The 19,070-nt window shown below is 39.3% G+C and overlaps 1 protein-coding gene across 1 annotated transcript; it reads left to right on the forward strand.

Moving 5' to 3' along the window:
• Positions 1-3,376: 3,376 nt before the first annotated feature.
• On the forward strand, positions 3,377-4,730 carry LOC120893835. The gene has a single exon (XM_040295971.1). It carries the CDS (start codon positions 3,396-3,398, stop codon positions 4,512-4,514), a length of 1,119 nt encoding a protein of 372 aa, XP_040151905.1. The 5' UTR covers positions 3,377-3,395; the 3' UTR covers positions 4,515-4,730.
• The last annotated feature ends 14,340 nt before the right edge of the window (positions 4,731-19,070 follow it).

Here is a 19,070-nt window from a genome sequence, read left to right on the forward strand (position 1 = left end):
TTGAAAGGCTTTGAAGAAGTCCTGTAAGCAGAACAGAGAATAGAACCGTCGTGTTCATTGTGGTGCACCGTACTGAACTGAAGTCGTTCATCGTTGGAGCATGCAAGCGGAAGTAGAATTTTAATAACTGAAAGTAAGAAAAAACAATTAAGCTGATTGATAATACAAACTAAAATCAATGTTATGATAGAAGCGCCTGTCAATACATCAATCTGAGTGTAATTAAACTAAAATCATACGCTAAATGCAGCCTTTTTTGTGTTTCATTTACACCTGGAAGCATTTCAGCACTTGTGTGTGGTATAAAAATTCACATTCACTCACCTTTGATTCCCTTCTCTGATTCCCCAACAGGGTTAGTACAGCATGAAAAGGAAGGGTTTCGAGGGCACACTCGAAAGAATCAAGTGCTACCAAGAAAGTGTAGTACACCATTACACGCCTCGTACGCCTTTCGAGCACCGTTGGACACCCTCGGTTCGAAATGGAAACGTGCTGCTGGTGAAAAGTTGTGTCTCTGTGTGTATATGGGCGCACATCGTGGAAAGGTGTCAAAAAGTGCCGCCGGATGTCGGATGGAATCGATGGTAAGTGGCCAATTCGGCACGAACTTTGGCCATATAGATAAAACTTTGTCTGCACAGCGCCAGCCCGGGGTGTGTGTGTGCATACGCTGCCATTCCCCCTGCCAAGGTGAGAAGTTGTGAAAATGTGAATCGATCCTACCCTCCAACCCGGTTGTCTCCTGGTCGAGTTCGAGCGTGCGCTTCTTGACACGTTTGATGGACAGGGAAAATGATCGAAAAAGTTATAAAGTTGGGTATTTCTTTCTTAGGATGAAAAATGTTTAAAATTGAAACAAAAAACGAGGCACCATCGTTATTTACACTTGAAGGTATTTATTTTGAACATTTTTGCACGTGTTAGAGCATATCGACTCGGAATGAATGGAGGAACAACCGTAAAGTATCATTTTCCTCGTGTGTTTCATTTTAATCCAATTCATAACACAATTTTGTCATCGACACGCCAGCAGCTCTGGATCCACTTGTGTCGCTTATGAATGAAATGATTTAAAGTAACTAACCGTAAATTGTTAGTTTCTCTCGTTTTAAGCCGCACACTATCCACAGACGGGAAATATAGCAATACAAACTCATATACAGAGACAAAAAAGTGTTCAACTCCGGTCTCGCCCGAAACTCATAATAAACTTTACCATCTTTTTTTTTTTTTTATTCCGTTTCTCTTCTATTTTGCATTTGCTTTTTGGACACGCTGTCGCGCCATTCTTCGAAAAGTGCTTCCGGTGGCATTTTTTATGCAAATATTTATCATACTTTTTGTGTGTTTTTGTTTTGCGTTGTTGCTTCTGCTGTACTACCTTTCTATCTTGTCTCCGTTGTGCTTTGGTTTTGCTGTTGCATTTGCTGAGCCACCTCATTGTTGGATAGTCGGCCTATGTATTGCGGAAAGTGAAACCTGATTTGCTAGAGGCTGTGGTTTATAGTCGCTTTATCTATACGCTTCGTTTGGCTTGATGGTGGGGTAGATCGCATGCTGGTTTGTTGTTTTCGTTGCTGGGCCTTTTTGTGTCCCCTATCGATGCAACTCACGATGGTGGGTAGAAGGGGCTTTCCTGTTTCTCTCGTCTTAGTTACGAATAAAAACTGCCAAATATTACGATTTTTAGTGAAATATTTTTTTATTTATTATTTAATAACTCAATCATTAAACGAGAGATGAGAGTAATCTGTATCTGTAACGTTTGAAAGTGACATTAAATATTTAAAAACAATATTTTTTTATTACCTTATTTTGCGATGGAGGCGCATGGTAGCTGGTAAAAGTATGAACACTTTTGCTCAATTCAGAGGTGTAATATATATTTTATTGTATGATCCAATGTACTTAGTGACAATGCCATTTGTTGATATATCTATATTAGTTAAGCAATAATTATTAACCACATTCAAAAATATAGTAAACGATCATAGATTTATATTAAAACAACAGCGACGATACAGGGTTCTCCAGGAGTTCTCATAGCTGTGGGACACTTTATAATCTCTTTCTTACATGAAATGAACTTATTGTAATGGGAATTATACTCTCTAGCACCCTTGTTGGACATATCCAATAGGAATTTCCAACGAGTCTGTCCAAAAAGGGTGCCATAGAGTTCAATTTCCAACGTATGAACTTCAATGCCAATAGGAAAGAGGCTAGGAAGTGTCCCACAACTATGAGAACCCCTGGAAGTGTTAGGACGCTTCGTTGGTATATGTGATAGTCGCGTGAGCTCCTACAACGTTGGACAGGATCGACTCTCACCTTTAAAGAATGTAACGAACATTTATAGATTAGTTTTTTTACAGATTACAGAATTAGTTTTTAGATTTTTCTCTAATTTATATAGTTTGCACATTATAAAGTTTGCATGAAAAAATCAAACTACACAACAATCATAACATCTGAAGCAAGTCCCTTTTTCGAATGGCCAACGACCCTGAACGACTTGAGGTTTCTAAGGAAGCGGAAAATGAAGATCGAGGGAAATGTCGCTACTTCGCTGTGTTCACTAGGCCGGGAGGTCGATGCAACCTGCCAAACAGTGAAATAGTATCTGTAAAGCATAAACAAACATATCAGGAAGTAGAAGTCTTCCACAAGCGGCAAGCAATGACGCCAAAACTCAATGGAATGTCGATATAATACCCTAGTCCCATTGTTGAGCTCTACTTCAACAATTTTGTCGCGAAAACTGAGGAGCAACTGATAAAAATCGAGGTAGATTATGAAAACATGCCTGCATGCGTGCCTTCTCCTTCTGCCTTCTCCTTAGCTCTAAAATATAAATATGTGCTCAAAGGCAGCTTGCAAGGTCCTAGATTTATTTTTGTAAACAAGTTTAAAAAAATACTTTTCAAATGATGTTCATATCGATGGAGTTTTTTTTTTCTAAGGTCATTTTTTTAATGCAAACGTTAAAACAGCAATCGAAACTATTATATTTTATTTTATTCAGTAAGAATGATTGATTAGTCTCTTTTTGGTGCAACGACCAACTCGGTCATGCTGGCTTTCAAGACCTGTTTGATACCACGAATAGTCAGTCTTTGCTATAAGGAGGACGGTCCACACGAGTCTTAAAAGCACAATGGGCATGTTTTTAAGTCATACGAGTTAATGACTACGCCATGTGGACGTAAACGGTCGATAGTAAATGGTTAAAAATTTAAAATAAATGTAAAAGAGAAAGAGCATTAACGATTACATCTGAAATGTCCATGATAATACCACACCAGATGATGCAGTCATGCTAAGAGAATGTCCTGCTTTTTTATAAATAAAAAGTCATCCCAGTTGGCTACGCTGTAGCTCTCTTCGCAACGATGCAAATAAACAAAATACAGCCACTGACGACGAAGATGAGTCGCACCACCATCCGTCACCGCATAGGCCCGTCGAGGTACGAATTTAACGACAAAGCAGCAGCTGACGACCGGGACGAACGATGTCGCCTGCTGGAAGAGTTCGAGCGAAGCCAGAAAGCGGCCGCCCAACGGCATCCCCTCGAACGCACCATGGACCGCACACTGTCTCCGGCGCTGCGTGAAAGGACGAAGCATTGCATAAAGGCGGTGCCGCCCCGTTTTCAGCCGCCCTCGTCCATTGCCATCCGCCAAACCGACGGCGATAGCAGCCGCCCGTCGCACGAACTCGGCTCACTAATTCCCGCACAAAAAGCGACCACGGTCCAGGTGACGATAGACCCGCGCACCAAACCGCGACCCCTTCCGCCGAGGGTGGAAAATTGGATGGAAAACTTTCTCCGGAAGCCGGCGCGTAGCCGCGTCCGGTGGCGCTCGAAGCTGCACGAACAGGAACCACGCTGCTCGGACCGGCCGCCGGCCGAGCGGGTCGAACAGCTGATCGACGTGGGAGCGCAAGACTTTGTCGACTGGCTGAACACGCTCGGCGCGGACCGGTCCAGCCTGACGACGGACGTGGTGAAGCGACTGTTCTCGATCGAGTCGGCCGACGAAACGTCCCGGGCGCTCAGCATCGCACCGAAGGAGATACGGGCCGTGCCGGGTCAGGTGGCGACGGAGTGGAACGTGCCGCAGCTAGCGCTGGAGAACCGTATTGCAGGGCTGGTGGAGCAGGACCGGGCACTGGCAAGGGGTGGCATTAGAAGGACGGCTTTCGGGCGTGGATTGCCGCAGGAGTTGCGGAGCGGTTGGAAGCAGGACGATGCACAGGTCGGGTGCGATGTGGAGCGGCCAGACGTTCCGGACGATTTGATGAGTTTGAAGCGACTGTTCCGTGACATCTGGCACCTGCGCTCGGTCAAGTATTTGGTGGACTATTTGGTCGAGCGACCGGCACTGCCACGGCCACGGTTTTTGGTCGAGAAGGGTCTGTTTGAGCGGCAGGATGTTGACGAGCCGGTACCATTCTATCGGAAAGTTCTGTCCCAGAAAGCCATCGCGGAGAGCATCAAAAGATAAAGAGATGATGTGGTTAGGTTGTTGCTTTAGGAGAGTTAAATTTGGAAGTGTTTAAATTGTACCCAGTTTGGGGAGAGCTAACAAGGGAAGCAAATGGTTGAAAAGGCAGATGAGCGTTAGCGACTTTCTTTCAAGCATTTATTTTACACGTCGGCAATCGAACTGTTTAATGTCGACCAGAAGGAATTAAATTTGAATTTCTAGAAACAACTTCTATTTCCACTTCATTTTCTCTTTTCCTATGCTCTATGTAACTACATACTTTCCTGTATAAATTGACGCGCCAAGGTATTGTTATTACAGGCGTTTGACTTTCCCCAGTAAAAGACAGAATGAATCGATTGATACGACAGTTTGGCGGGAAAACGATGCATAAGGTTAAGCAGTTTCGGGCGGCAGCGTGAATAGCAGATGAACTGCATAAATAGTAGATGATAAGTATACATTGCGAGGGTTTGAATTGCATGGTAGGATTGATTGCGAATGGAGTTTTATGCTTATTTCATAATTGGGCGCTACTACCACTTTGTGGTCTTCGACTGCAGCAAGCGAGCGCACGGTCTTGCGCCTTCTTCTGTCAATCCGTTGTCGCATTGGCAATATTTTCACCTCGTCTATCACGTCTACCCCTCTGTTCTTGTGGACGACTTAAAAGGACTTTATGAGCTGGGTCGTCCGAAGGTTTTGCATTGATTTATTTATGAGGATACGCACGACTTTCGTGGTGCTTATAGACCGTGTGTAGCGTTTTTATTTTTTATTGAGTGAATTCATATAAATTAAGCAATCTTTCATCATGTTGAGCCTCAACATGTGTTACAGCAATAATATTATTTTAGATATTGATATTTAGACCATATCATTATATGCAATTTTGTGTCTTTACTCTTTCTCCTTCTTATGAATTCTTGTTATATATGCAACTCCTTTGATTATTGATTCAATGAAGGGGTTCGCTCGATCACATGTTCGATTGGAGTCTTTGTTGGTTCATGTTATCAATATTTATTTATTTATTCATATATCACTGTCTTGCATATTTGTGCTACGACAACTTATTAAACTAACTTATTGTTAAGCATCTGACTACTTCTTACATGAACGACTATTATCACCGAAATTGAATAGTAATACGAGGTTCGACTTATACGAATCAGTCGAGAGCTTAAAATCAAAATGATCAATCCAGTCGTTAAATAGCCTTACCATTGATAATAAAGGATCGTTAGATCCATAAAGTGTGCGTCTAGGTACGGTGTAGAGTAAATTACGCGATCGAAGTGTTCTAGCAGGTATATACATGTTAAGCTTTTCTAGTAGAGAAGGTTCATCCAATTCATTATTTATCAATTGACTAACAAACACAGTTTGATTTACTTTTTGATTATGTTCAAGCATTTGAAGAACTAATAACAAACAACGATCCCTATAGCTTGGCATAACTCCTCTCAAAGGTGTTAGTATTGGATGGACATTAACCAAGTATTGAATGGAACATAAGTGGTCAAATCGTTGATAAACAGCAAAAACAACTACGCGGCTAAGGTACTACCTTGAGGTACTCCAGATAAACTAACGAATTCTTCAGACACAACATTATCAATTTTGACTCTGTATCGACGATTTGATAAGTAAGAATTAATCCATGTAACAGTATCATACGAGAAACCTATGTGCAGACGTTTCTTTTCAAGGAGTTTGTGATTCACACTATCAAAAGCAGCTTTCAGATCGGAATATCGTTGAATTGGTTGTATTGAATCAAGATCTCTAGAATGCCCATTCTAGGTTTGACCATTTAATTATCATGGAATAAGCTCAGGCCAGGACCTGCAGGCTTGTAAAGTATAATGCGAAAATAACAATCATGTAAAGCCCTAAATAAGATTACAGATACCTCAGAACTGGTGGAAGTTAGTTAAAGAAAAGTCAAAATGGTTAGAATAATCGCAAAATTGGTTTATAGTAAATGCCTGACTTCTACCTATATCGGATCCAATTCCAATGAAATGTTCTCCTTCGCTTTCATTATTAGCCACTTATCTGGATGTAAGACAATTTGCTATATGGTGTAGGCAAATTTCTTGAATGTGATGGATACAGTAAACAACATTGTTTGAGATAACTTTGTGTTATATAGCATTTTAAATTCGCCTTCCCGTAAGCATTCCATAACCTTCCCAAATGCTCCACTCGATTGTGCACATTGTGTTTGTCGGTTCAAATATTGGACCGATTTGTCCTGTTGCTCCAATAAAGCATGCCCGGACAGGTCGAAACACAAACCCCAAAAGCGTACCTCACCTCGAGCCTTCGCCAACTTGCAACGCGCTAGCAACATCACATGCACATCATTTGAATATGAAACGGTGCCGGTTTGGTGGTGACGTTTGTGTTTGACAAACATTGGTTCGACCGGCCTATCGTCCTGTTGGCCCTGCATCCCCACACCACCACCATCATCACCAGCAGCAGCAGCAGCAGCGGGTGAAATCTTCGGCTACAAATTACCTCATACAAACCTCATGCCCTACCGATCGATCGATGCACCCTCGAACAAATGGCATTTGACTGGCGTTCAATTTTGTGTGCACAAAGTGCTAGGTTGCGAGGTGCGCAGTTTAACCTTGTGCGGTAGTTTAGATCAAACAAATTGCCGTTCTGTTGGCACCAGCGCACACACACACATCCACAAGGGACGTATAAGCGTTCCGCTGATTTGCACGATTCGCACCGGTCCAAGCATTATTCATTGTTCGTTCGTTTGGGCCGTTTATTTTCAACTCCAGCCGGACGGATGTTGATGCAATAATTCATCCTTCATTTTTCGATGCTCTAGCGGAAGTGCGAGTCTTTGTATGGGTCGTGTAATTTTCGTTGGAAACAAAGAAACAAATGCTCTAGCTCAGTACTATTACCGTGTTATAGTCGATTTTGAGTTTCACAAATCACTACAAGTATTAAATTACATTATATGAAACATCATAGAACGCAATCAATATTGAATGCATTTATTTTTTACTTTTGTTAGACAATCCTGGAAATTAACACCATTTATTTGGTTTTAATTCCTTTTTTAAAGTACATTGAAATTGATTTTGTTTTTCTGGTCTCTGTGAATAGTTGCATACGTGGTTTTAATTTATCGAATGAAATTGATCTTCTACCTGAACTAATTTATCACTTCAATAATCACTATATCGCTACCTGCCATATCACTGAGGTGACTGTATAATTAAACTACAAGCAAATTGGTTTTAATTGTCACACCGTGATATGTTGTACAAAATGACTTAGCAAATTTAATCAGTTTTACCGTTAGCGTACCACTTGGTGGTCACTGGTCGATCCGTGTTACACGCACAAACGCTACAAATACTGGACTTTCAAGCCGGGAATTGTTGTTTGGAATTGTTTTCATTGGTTATCATTTTTTGCATTTAAATTATCTCTAACAGATGCTGCAACCCTCAGCTTCAATCAAACTTGTTTAGATTTTTGAGTAGTTATTTGTAGAGCAATTTTCTTTATTCAAACATTTGTACCAATAAAAGATCCTAACTTTCGTGAAAGCAAAATGTTATGGTGTAAAGCATCGACCCTTTGGTTACTGTTGGTGAACCAAGTGTTGGCTCAATCGACCGTGCAAGTAGTGGAGCGTATTGTTCACCGAGCGTTTCACACGAAGGGACACGTGAATACACTCATATATTGGGATGGATTCAATTCTTTAGTGTCAAATATCAATACATCTTCATATCCAAGGGTAGTGTTTGATCGTACTACTGGTTTGAAAGAAACGTCATTGGGAGACAATTGTCTCGTCATCATGGTATTGAAAGCTGTTAATGAAGTAAGTTTAATGTGATAGACGCGCAATCATTTACCAACGTACAAAATGAAATCATATTCTTTTCTCTTTCTAGGATCATACCTATAAACTTCTCAACGTAGCCTTATCTAATTCTGAAAATCATTATTTGGCAAAATATTTAATTATTCTGGATAAAAACCGAGCTTTAGAACGAATAATCGGGATGATTACGTATATTTTCGAACATTTAAACATCATGAAATTTGCCATTGTGATCAATGATGGAATAAACAGCAATGTGGGATACATGAATGTAGACAAGTTTACCGTGCTAAACCAAACGGCGGACTTTGAGACCATATTTAATGCACGATTGAAAAATCAGCCCTTCCGAGCGGTCATGACCAACAGTTTACCTTACTCGTACGTATCAAACCAAGGAAAGCTGGTAGGCTTAGACGTTGAAATTGCTGAAATCATCACCCAAAAGATGGGTGTATCACTATACATAACACGGATTCCAGCTTGGGAGTATCGAATAATTGCTAACTTATTAGCGTTTAAAAAAACGGACATTTATCTGACACGTAGAGGTTGCAATCATACATTAGGTTTTCCACAAATATATCTACAGGATAGGTACCGCGTGAGAATCTTGATGCCTAAAACGCAAAAGATAAATTTCAACCTTCAATTCCTCAAGCCATACAGCCCCGAGGTATGGTATTTTCTACTCATCTCAATCACAATAGCATGCACTTTAAACTACGTCTTCTGGAGACGTCATAATATAAACATACTCATGGTGATAATATTTGGTTATCAACAGGAAACAAATGGACTTAAGGCACTGTTGGTATTGGCGATTGAGTTTCTAAAGTTTATTCTGCTCGAGGCGTACTTTGGACAGGTGACATTGTTCATGATACAGCTGCGGTATCAGGCAAACCCACAAACACTGGAGCAGTTCTTTGCCACGGACATAAAGCTAAATGTTCCTGAGATAATGAATCACTTTTTTAATCAGCTGCCGGACATTACACGGCAGCGTATAAGAAGCAAGCTCAAACAATCTCAAATGTTTGTAAATGAAATTGACACTTATAGCCCCGATTATGCTTATTTGATTACGCAGTACGGTTGGGATGTGTTGAGAGACGAGCTCTCGTATGAGTCCACATTTAACTCGAGCCATTTCTACATCATGAAGGAGCCGTTGTATGAGACTAGCATGTGCTACATATTTGGAAAATGGTCGAAATTTCAAGTGAAATTTAAGGAAAATCTAGAACTGCTATACGCTACTGGCATCATCAATAAGCTCACGAATGAAGCGTGGAGATCGTCAAATAAAGGATCGAAGGGAGATTCATCTGCGGTGCTAATGTTGCCTGATCTGGTTCCTGTATTTTACTTTATATTTTACGGCTGGACGCTAAGTGCGGTATGCTTTGCAGTAGAGATAGCTATCAACAAGGTCAGAATAATGTTAATGCATCTTAAAGAGAGCCTTGAGAGATTATTTGTGTGCTTATAATTATTTTAACCGAAATGTATGAGTTAATTTCAATATGTCACGAACTATGTATGTCATATTACAATGTAATTTACGCCTTTGTCTATGAAAGATGTAACAGGCACAAATAAAAAAAAATATCTGTGTGTGAAACTAAGTCTTTGTATGTGTTGACCAAATATAAGATCATTTTATTCTTAAATATCTGATGTTATGTTTTTGTTTTAAAAATATCAAAACTCTTGACAACACCATGTTGTTCCGTAGAGCTTTGATTTACTGTTCACTGTTTGTGTAGCAAGTGCTGGGTCAGAACCTACAGACATTGGAACAATTCTTCGCTTCGAACGTCATGTTGAGCGCATCCCATGGAATGATCCAACTGTTTAACGATCTAACACTAGTGGTATCGTTGCGACTGCAAGAAAAGCTTTAGCAAAACCACACGTTCACTACCGAGGGTAATGGAAGAAATCGACTTGAATGAGCGTACATGGGCACAAATTATGCATCTGATGCCTTGGACAACGAGCTTTTTGGATCATTTCAACGACTCATTTGGATCAATCTTCAACTCGAGCTTTTGCTACGTATTGTAGGACCCGTTGTGGAAGGTTAAGATGTACCTTTTGGAGGTGTGGTCGAAGCTTTGTGCGAGGTTCAGCGAATGTCCTTATCGGCTGTACTGGGATTATGAGTCAAATGGTCGACGAAGCGAGGATATTTTGTTTTTAAGTGGTCAAACTTATCCGTTTAACTAATCAATTGTTTGTCACCTGCATTTAACATCGTATGCATATCATCGTTACACAGAGAATTTCAAATTGCTTGCAATTTGACTATAATTCACGTAAAGATGTTTTACGAGATAACCATTATTTATTTGAGCAGCAATTACCTACGTTATTCTAAAAATTCTAACAACCTATGACAAGTAATACATAACCCTGCCAACCGGCATTTCGAAAACATGTGGTGGCACAGTGCTCTATTGTTGTGCATACTTTTTCTCAATGAAGGATTGGCTCAACCCGTCGTGCAAGTTATAGAGGATATAGCACATAAAGCCTTTCGAACCGTGGGATATTAGGATACACTTATCTATTGGGATGCTTCTGAGTATATAGCATCGAGTATTAGCACACTGACTTATCCCAAGATCATAGTTGATCGCACAAAAGGTTTAGCTAACTTTTTCTGTGAAAATCGTCTCGTGATCATGGAATTGGATGGTGCTAACGGGGTGAGTAATAGTTTTTTCGTTGTAGTTGCTTACCTGCTCTAGAAATTTAATTATTTTATCTAGGAAAAAATGCACCAGCGTCTACAAACGGCACTGTCAGGCTCTTCACATCATCATTTGGTAAAATTTGTAGTTCTTTTAAGCTATAACAGCGAGCTGTCTAGAACGCTCCTACTGATTGACCATTACTTCGATTATGCACACATCATGAAGTATGTCGTTGTGATTCATTATTCTGAGCTAGGTGAGGTAAAGGAAGTTGGATATATGAAAACAAACAAGTTCATTTTGCTAAACAAAACAGTAAATTTTGAAGAAATCTTCAAAGCACGGTTAAAAAATCTACCGTTCAGAGCAATCGTTACAAACAAAAGACATTATTCATATCGTTCAGAACAAAACGAAGTGAAAGGAATAGACATTGATGTAGCTAAAATAGTGACAAAAATGATGGGCATACAATTACCTTTGACTCATTTGAATGATTCCAATGTTCCAGGATTGGAAGATTATTTTTTCCAGGACAAAATGGACGTTTACCTGACCCGGCAAGGTTGCAATAATGCAGCGCAACTACCACAGCTTGAACATCAAGAAAAATACAGGATTCGAATTATGATGCCCAAGATACAAAATATCAATTTTTATCTTGAGATTTTCAAACCATACAAGGCGGAGGTATGGTATCTGTTACTCTTGCTTATAATATTAGCCTGCGCTTTAAACTGGTTGTTTAGGAGAAGAATGCGTGTGAGCGTACTGATGGTGATCATTTTCGGATATCACCGGGAAACAAGCAGGTGGATGGCAGTGCTTCTGCTGGCAACTCAATTTCTGAAGGTTGTTCTACTGGAAGCGTACCTTGGACAGATGACATCGTTTATGATCCAGATGCGATATCAGGAAAGGCCCCAGACATTGGAGCAATTCTTCGCCTCGAACGTTATGTTAAACGAACCTGTGGCAATGAATTATCATTTCACTCATCTACCACTTGTTATATCGATGCAATTGCAGCCAAAATTCAGACCAAATTACACGTCTACAGTAGATCATAGTGGAGCATATGAGCCAGGCTATGCATATTTCGTACTGGAGTACGATGAAAAGTGAATTCACCTACGAGTCAGTGTTTAACTCTAGCTTTTTCTACATATTGAGGGAACCACTGTTTGAGATCAGAATGTGCACCATGTTTGGCGTTTGGTCGAATTTTTTTGCGAGGTACAAGGAATGTCTAGAATGGTTGTATGCTGCTGGAATAATTAACAAAATTACCGCAGAAGAGTGGAAATTTTGCAGCAAAACGTTAAACACGTTCACGGTTTTGATGTTTGCTGATTTAATTCCAGTGTTTCTCTTTTTGTGCTACGGTTGGGCAGTAAGTGTGATTTGCTTGTTGCTAGAAATAAGCTTTCAAAAATTTAAACAACTACTGTGGAAGTATAAATATCGCCACACAAGACTGTTTTTGCGTACATCATAGGTTCTCATACTTAGTTGTATTATGCTTATTTATTTATTTATTTATGTTTTATTCTTCGAATAATCCGTAAACCAATAGCTACTTGCTATTGAACTATGTATTTCTATCTTTTGAAAATAAATATAACGTCAATCTTTGGAAACCTATTTTTATTGTAATTGTGAACACTTCCTTTTCAAGTGTCATTTAGTCGGCATCATACAACTATTCCCCTCTTTGTAGTGCATTATCAGGCACGAAAACAATAGCTACAATCAACTGCATTTAGCTATTTGTACAGTGATTTAGTCCATACTTTTAATACCACTAACAATCCTTCAACTCACCAGCGTTTATGCTCAGTTAGTCGCAAGATGGCGTGGTGTACAGCTCTAGTCCTTTTTTTACTGATTCTTCAGCAAGGATTGGCTAAACCGAACATGACAGTTGTGGAGCAGATTGTTCATCGAGCTTTCCACACCATGCGAGAACTGGATACGCTTATATTTTGGGAAGTTTCAGAAAATTCGCTTACTCACACACTTCCATACCCCAGGATAGTGTTAGACAACAGTACTCCTTTCAAAGACGCATTGCGAGAAAATTGTCTAGTGATTATGGAATTGAAAGTTACCCACGAGGTGAGTATACAAGTAAATGAAGAATACTAGCAAGTTTACCATCTTTCAATATCGTATCTTTCAATAGCGAGATGTGTACAATCTTATTAATTCAGCATTCACTGAATCTGCAGAACATTATTTAGCAAAATATGTGGTTATATTGTATCACGATAGTACAATAGAACAAACGCTACAAAAGGTTAATTATTACTTCGATTATATAAACATTATGAGCTACGTCATTGTGATACAGTATCCCGAACGAAGGAATCTAAACATAGTGGGATACATGAAACATAATCGGTTCATTGTGCTGAACCAAACTGCAGACTTTGGTATCATTTTCAATGCCCGATTACACGATCTACCATTACGAGCGATCGTCACCGAAAGTAAGCCTTACTCGTATTTATCAAAGCGCAGGACTTTGAACGGCTTAGACATTGAAATAGGAAAGTTTGTAGCACAAAAGATGGGTGTTTCATTATCGGTCAATTATTTCGATAGTATATGGTATGAAAATATTCCCAAATTATTGATCGACAAGCAAATGGACATGTTTTTGACGCGAAGAGGTTGTAATTCTGTCTTGAAACTACCACAACTTCGACTGCAGGAGAAGCTCAATGTGAGAATGTTGATGCCTAAAATGCAGCGGTTCAATTTCAATCTTCAGTTCCTTAAGCCATATAGACCGGAAGTGTGGTATCTGTTGCTTTTAATAATATCAATAGCCGGTGTACTAAATTGGGTGTTTTGGAAAAGAGTAAGAGTTAACATACTCATGGTGATCATTTTCGGATATCATCAGGAAACGAGTAGATTGACAGCTTTGCTAGTATTGGTAATACAGTTTCTGAAGTTTATCCTGCTAGAAGCGTACCTTGGACAAGTGACATCGTTTATGATACGTTTGCGATATCAGGAAATCCCACAGACACTGGAACAGTTCTTTGCCTCGGACATTATGCTAAACGCTCCAATCGGGTTGAACCAATTTTTCAGTCTACTACCAGCTACGCTTTCTGAACAATTAATGGAAAAGATCAAACTACCTAGAATGTCTGTCACCAACGAGAGCGATTTTTTTGAGCCAGGCTACGCTTACATAATTACGGAGTACGCTTCAGACGCGTTAAAAAACGAAGTGTTAGAAGTGTCCATTTTCAACTCGAGCTTTTTCTACATTATGCAGGAGCCACTGTACGAGCTTGAAATGTGTTATATGTTTGGAAAGTGGTCCAAGTTCCGATTAAAGTTTAAGGAATGTCTGGAAAGGATGTACGAAACTGGAATTATCCTAAAGCTAACCGACAACGCGTGGAGACTACCGAACAAAGCATTGAACGTGGATTCATCTACGGTGTTGATGTTTCCCGATCTGGTACCAGTGTTTCGCTTCATCGGTTACGGTTGGCTGGTAAGTGTAATGTGCTTGGCTGTGGAAAGGACCATACAGAGAGCGCGAGGATTGTTTTTCATGTGTTATGATCGATTTGAGAGAGTGCGTTTTCGTTAATGAGTGTGATGAGGTGAGCTGTAGTTCTGAATATTAAGGGAGTTAGAACAGAAAAAGTGTGCTTAATGAAGGTATTAGAGTTGGGAGAATGTGTGGAGTCGGAAACGAACATCCAACATATAAATAATTGCAAAACTCATGCAAAACAGTTTACTAATTTTATTGTTAATATCAAGAAGGCAATAATGGAATGATTGTTAATGAACATGTTAATTTAAATATTTACTGTTATTAACTGTATTTTTGGACTTGTTTCGCACGCTTATATTGGAATAAAATAAAAGAGAACGCTTATATCGTTTGCAATAACATACTCTGAGTTTTTATTTGATAGAGAATACTACTTATCGTTCTCTTAGATTCGTCATTATCTGTCTTTCAAACAAACATACAAAAAGTTTTGAAAAAGGTTGCTAAATGAAATGAAGCAATTCAAGTTGTTGGAAAATGGGTTGCAGGTTTTTAACGAAATCGCCAACACAGACTACAATTCCTTCTTTTCTATAGATAATTGGCTATTTCATTGATATGAACGTATTATGAAACAATAGACAATTTATGTATATGGAAATGGCAGCAACATTCTGATGATCAAGTGAATAAATGTGAAAAATTCAAATTGCTGAACACTTCAATGCAAAGAAAACAAAAGAACTGCACTTGAAATATACAAAGTTGTTCCCTAAACACCTACAAATTGAAGAGAAAACTCACGCAATCAATGGCATTTAGCTGTTTGTAGAGCGATTTAGTGCATACTATTAAATCCTCCAACAAATCCTTCAGCGCCCAAGCGTTCCTGCTCACTTGGACACAGGATGGCGTGGTGTAGAGTAATAACCTTCAGCGTACTGTTCTTTCAGCCAGGCTTGGTTCAACCGAACACGGATGTAGTGGAGCGGATTGTTCATCGCGCTTTTCACACGTTGAGCGGTATAGACACTCTTATATTTTGGGATGTAACAGAAGCGTCGATTGTGAACACACTGCCTTATCCCAGGATAGTGTTTGATCGCATGGATATTGTTTACTATTTTTCTTACTAAATGATATATTTTTCACAGCAAGATATGCACGATCTTATTACTGCGGCGTTTATGGGCTCCACAGATCATTATTTGACAAAATATGTAATCGTGTTGTTTTACGACAACAAAGTAGCACAAACGATCTTAAAGGTAGAACATTATTTCGATTATTTGAATATCATGTCCTATGTCATTGTAATACAGTTTCATGACAAAAGTAAACCAAGCATAGTGGCATATATGAAACAAAAGCAGTTAGTTTTACTAAACGAAACAGTGGATTTTGCAACCATCTTCAAAGTGCGAATTACAGATCACCATTTGCGAACCATCGTCACCGAAAGTAAACCTTACTCATTTCTATCAAAACAGTGGCAGGTGGTTGGATTAGATTTTGAAATAGCTAAAATAGTTGCCCGTATGATAGGGGTAAAGTTGTCGGTCAGACACGTCGATCCTTTGAATCCAATTATACCTACATTACTGATCGAGGATAAAATCGACATGTATTTGACGCGAAGGGTTTGCAACTCTGCCGTGACATTATCACAACTTCGACTGCAGGAGAAGTTTAATGTGAGAGTACTGATGCCGAAGATGCAAAAGTTCAACTTAAATCTCCAGTTTCTTAAGCCATACAGGTCGGAAGTGTGGTAATAGTTGCTTTTAATAATATCAATATCTGGTGTACTAAATTGGATGTTTTGGAAAAGAGTAAGAGTAAACATACTCATGGTGATCATTTTCGGATATCATCAGGAAGCGAGCAGATTGACAGCTTTGTTAATATTGATCGTACAGTTTCTGAAGTTTATCCTACTGGAAGCGTACCTTGGACAAGTAACATCGTTTATGATACGGTTGCGGTATCAGGAGAACCCACAGACACTGGAGCAGTTCTTTGCCTCGGACATTATGCTAAACGCTCCAATAGTAATGGACGATCTTTTTAGACATCTGCCGGTTACGGTATCAGAACAATTGAAGAAAAAGCTCAAACAACCGAGATTATCTGTTATTAGCGAGATCGATTTTTATGAACCAGGCTTTGCATACATTATTACGGAGTACGCATCCAATGCGATGCAAAAGGAGGTATCGGATGAAACATTCTTCAACTCGAGCTTTTTCTACATCATGCGGGAACCGCTGCATGAATTCGACAGTTGCTATATGTTTGGATTATGGTCGAAGTTTTGTAACAAGTTTAAGGAGTGTTTAGAAAGGTTATATGAAACTGGAATAATTCTAAAGCTAACTGACGACGCGTGGAGACTACCGAACAAAGCACTGAACGCGGATCTATCTACGGTGTTGATGTTTCCCGATCTGGTACCAGTGTTTCGCTTCATCGGTTACGGTTGGCTGGTAAGTGTAATGTGCTTGGCTGTGGAAAGGACCATACAGAGAGCGCGAGGATTGTTTTTCATGTGTTATGATCGATTTGAGAGAGTGCGTTTTCGTTAATGAGTGTGATGAGGTGAGCTGTAGTTCTGAATATTAAGGGAGTTAGAACAGAAAAAGTGTGCTTAATGAAGGTATTAGAGTTGGGAGAATGTGTGGAGTCGGAAACGAACATCCAACATATAAATAATTGCAAAACTCATGCAAAACAGTTTAATAAGTTTTTGGTTCATATGAAGATTCTCTTGACATGAATGTCTTTAAATGTTTATTTACATAATTATTGTTGTTAAATGTTTTTGTGTACTGGATTGAACACGATGTTTTGCGCGCTCATAAATATATTGGAAAAATATTCGTTTGCAATAGCATACTCTGAGTTTTTATTTGTTACAGAATAACACTTATCGTTCTCTTAGATTCGTCATTATCTTTCTTTCAAACAAACACACAAAAAAGCCTTGAAAAACTTGCTAATCAAAATGAAACAATTTAAGTTGTTGGAAAATGTGTTGCAGTTTTAACCACTATATTGATATGAAATCTCCAATACAGTGGCTATTACATTAATATGAACGTATTATGAACCAAAAGAGTATTTATATACGAGATATGGTAGCAACATTCTGATGATCAAGTGAATAAATGTGAAAAATTCAACTTGCTGAACACTTAAATGCAAAGAAAACAAAAGAACTGCACTTGAAATATACAAAATTGTTCCCTAAACACCTACAAATTCGAGAGTAAACTCACGCAATCAATGGCATTTAGCTGTTTGTGTAGCGATTTAGTGCATACTCTTAAATCCTCCAACAAATCCTTCAGCGCCCAAGCGTTCCTGCTCACTTGGACACAGGATGGCGTGGTGTAGAGTTATAACCTTCAGCTTACTGTTCTTTCAGCCAGGCTTGGTTCAACCGAACACGGATGTAGTGGAGCGGATTGTTCATCGCGCTTTTCACACGTTGAGCGGTATAGACACTCTTATATTTTGGGATGTAACAGAAGCGTCGATTGTGAACACACTGCCTTATCCCAGGATAGTGTTTGATCGCACAATTGCTTTAAAACAGTTGCTGGGAGAAAATTGTCTGGTGATCATGGAGCTGAAACCAACAAAGGATGTGAGTGTATATCAGTGTGCAAAAGTGCTATTTATCTTACTGAATGATTTATTTTTCACAGCAAGATATGTACGATCTTATTACTGCAGCATTTACGGGTGCAACACATCATTATTTAGCAAAGTATGTAGTTTTGTTGGTTAATGACATGACAGTAACACAAACGATCTTAAAGGTAGAACATTATTTCGATTATTTGAATATTATGTCCTATGTCATAGTGATACAATTTCGTGACCAAAGCAATGCAAGCATAGTGGGATATATGAAACAAAAGCAGTTAGTTTTACTAAACGAAACAGTGGATTTTGCAACCATCTTCAAAGTGCGAATAACAGATCAACCATTGCGAACGATCGTCACCGAGAGTAAACCTCACTCATTTCTATCAAAACAGTGGCAGGTGGTTGGCTTAGACATTGAAATAGCTAAACTAGTTGCCCGTATGATAGGGGTAGAATTGTCGGTAAGGCACATCGATCCTTTGAAGTATGCAATGATACCAACATTGTTGATGGAGAAGAAAATGGACATGTATTTGACGCGAAGGGGATGCAACACAGCAGTGGCACTACCGCAACTTCGACTCCAAGAAAAGTTCAATGTGAGAGTGCTGATGCCCAAAATGCAGAGGTTCAACTTAAATCTTCAGTTCCTTAAGCCATACAAGTCGGAAGCATGGTATATGTTGCTTTTACTTCTTACCATAGCTGGTGTGTTGAATTGGATGTTTTGGAAAAGAGTAAGAGTAAACATACTCATGGTGATCATTTTCGGATATCAACAGGAAACGAGTAGAATGACAGCTTTGCTATTG

The sequence above is a fragment of the Anopheles arabiensis genome, chromosome 2, assembly GCF_016920715.1.
Source record: "Anopheles arabiensis isolate DONGOLA chromosome 2, AaraD3, whole genome shotgun sequence".
In the NCBI taxonomy this organism is placed as follows: domain Eukaryota; kingdom Metazoa; phylum Arthropoda; class Insecta; order Diptera; family Culicidae; genus Anopheles; species Anopheles arabiensis.

Coding starts and splice junctions, on each gene's coding strand:
- LOC120893835 (XM_040295971.1), top strand. CDS start 3,396: ATGCAAATAAACAAAATACAGCCACTGACGACGAAGATGAGTCGCACC.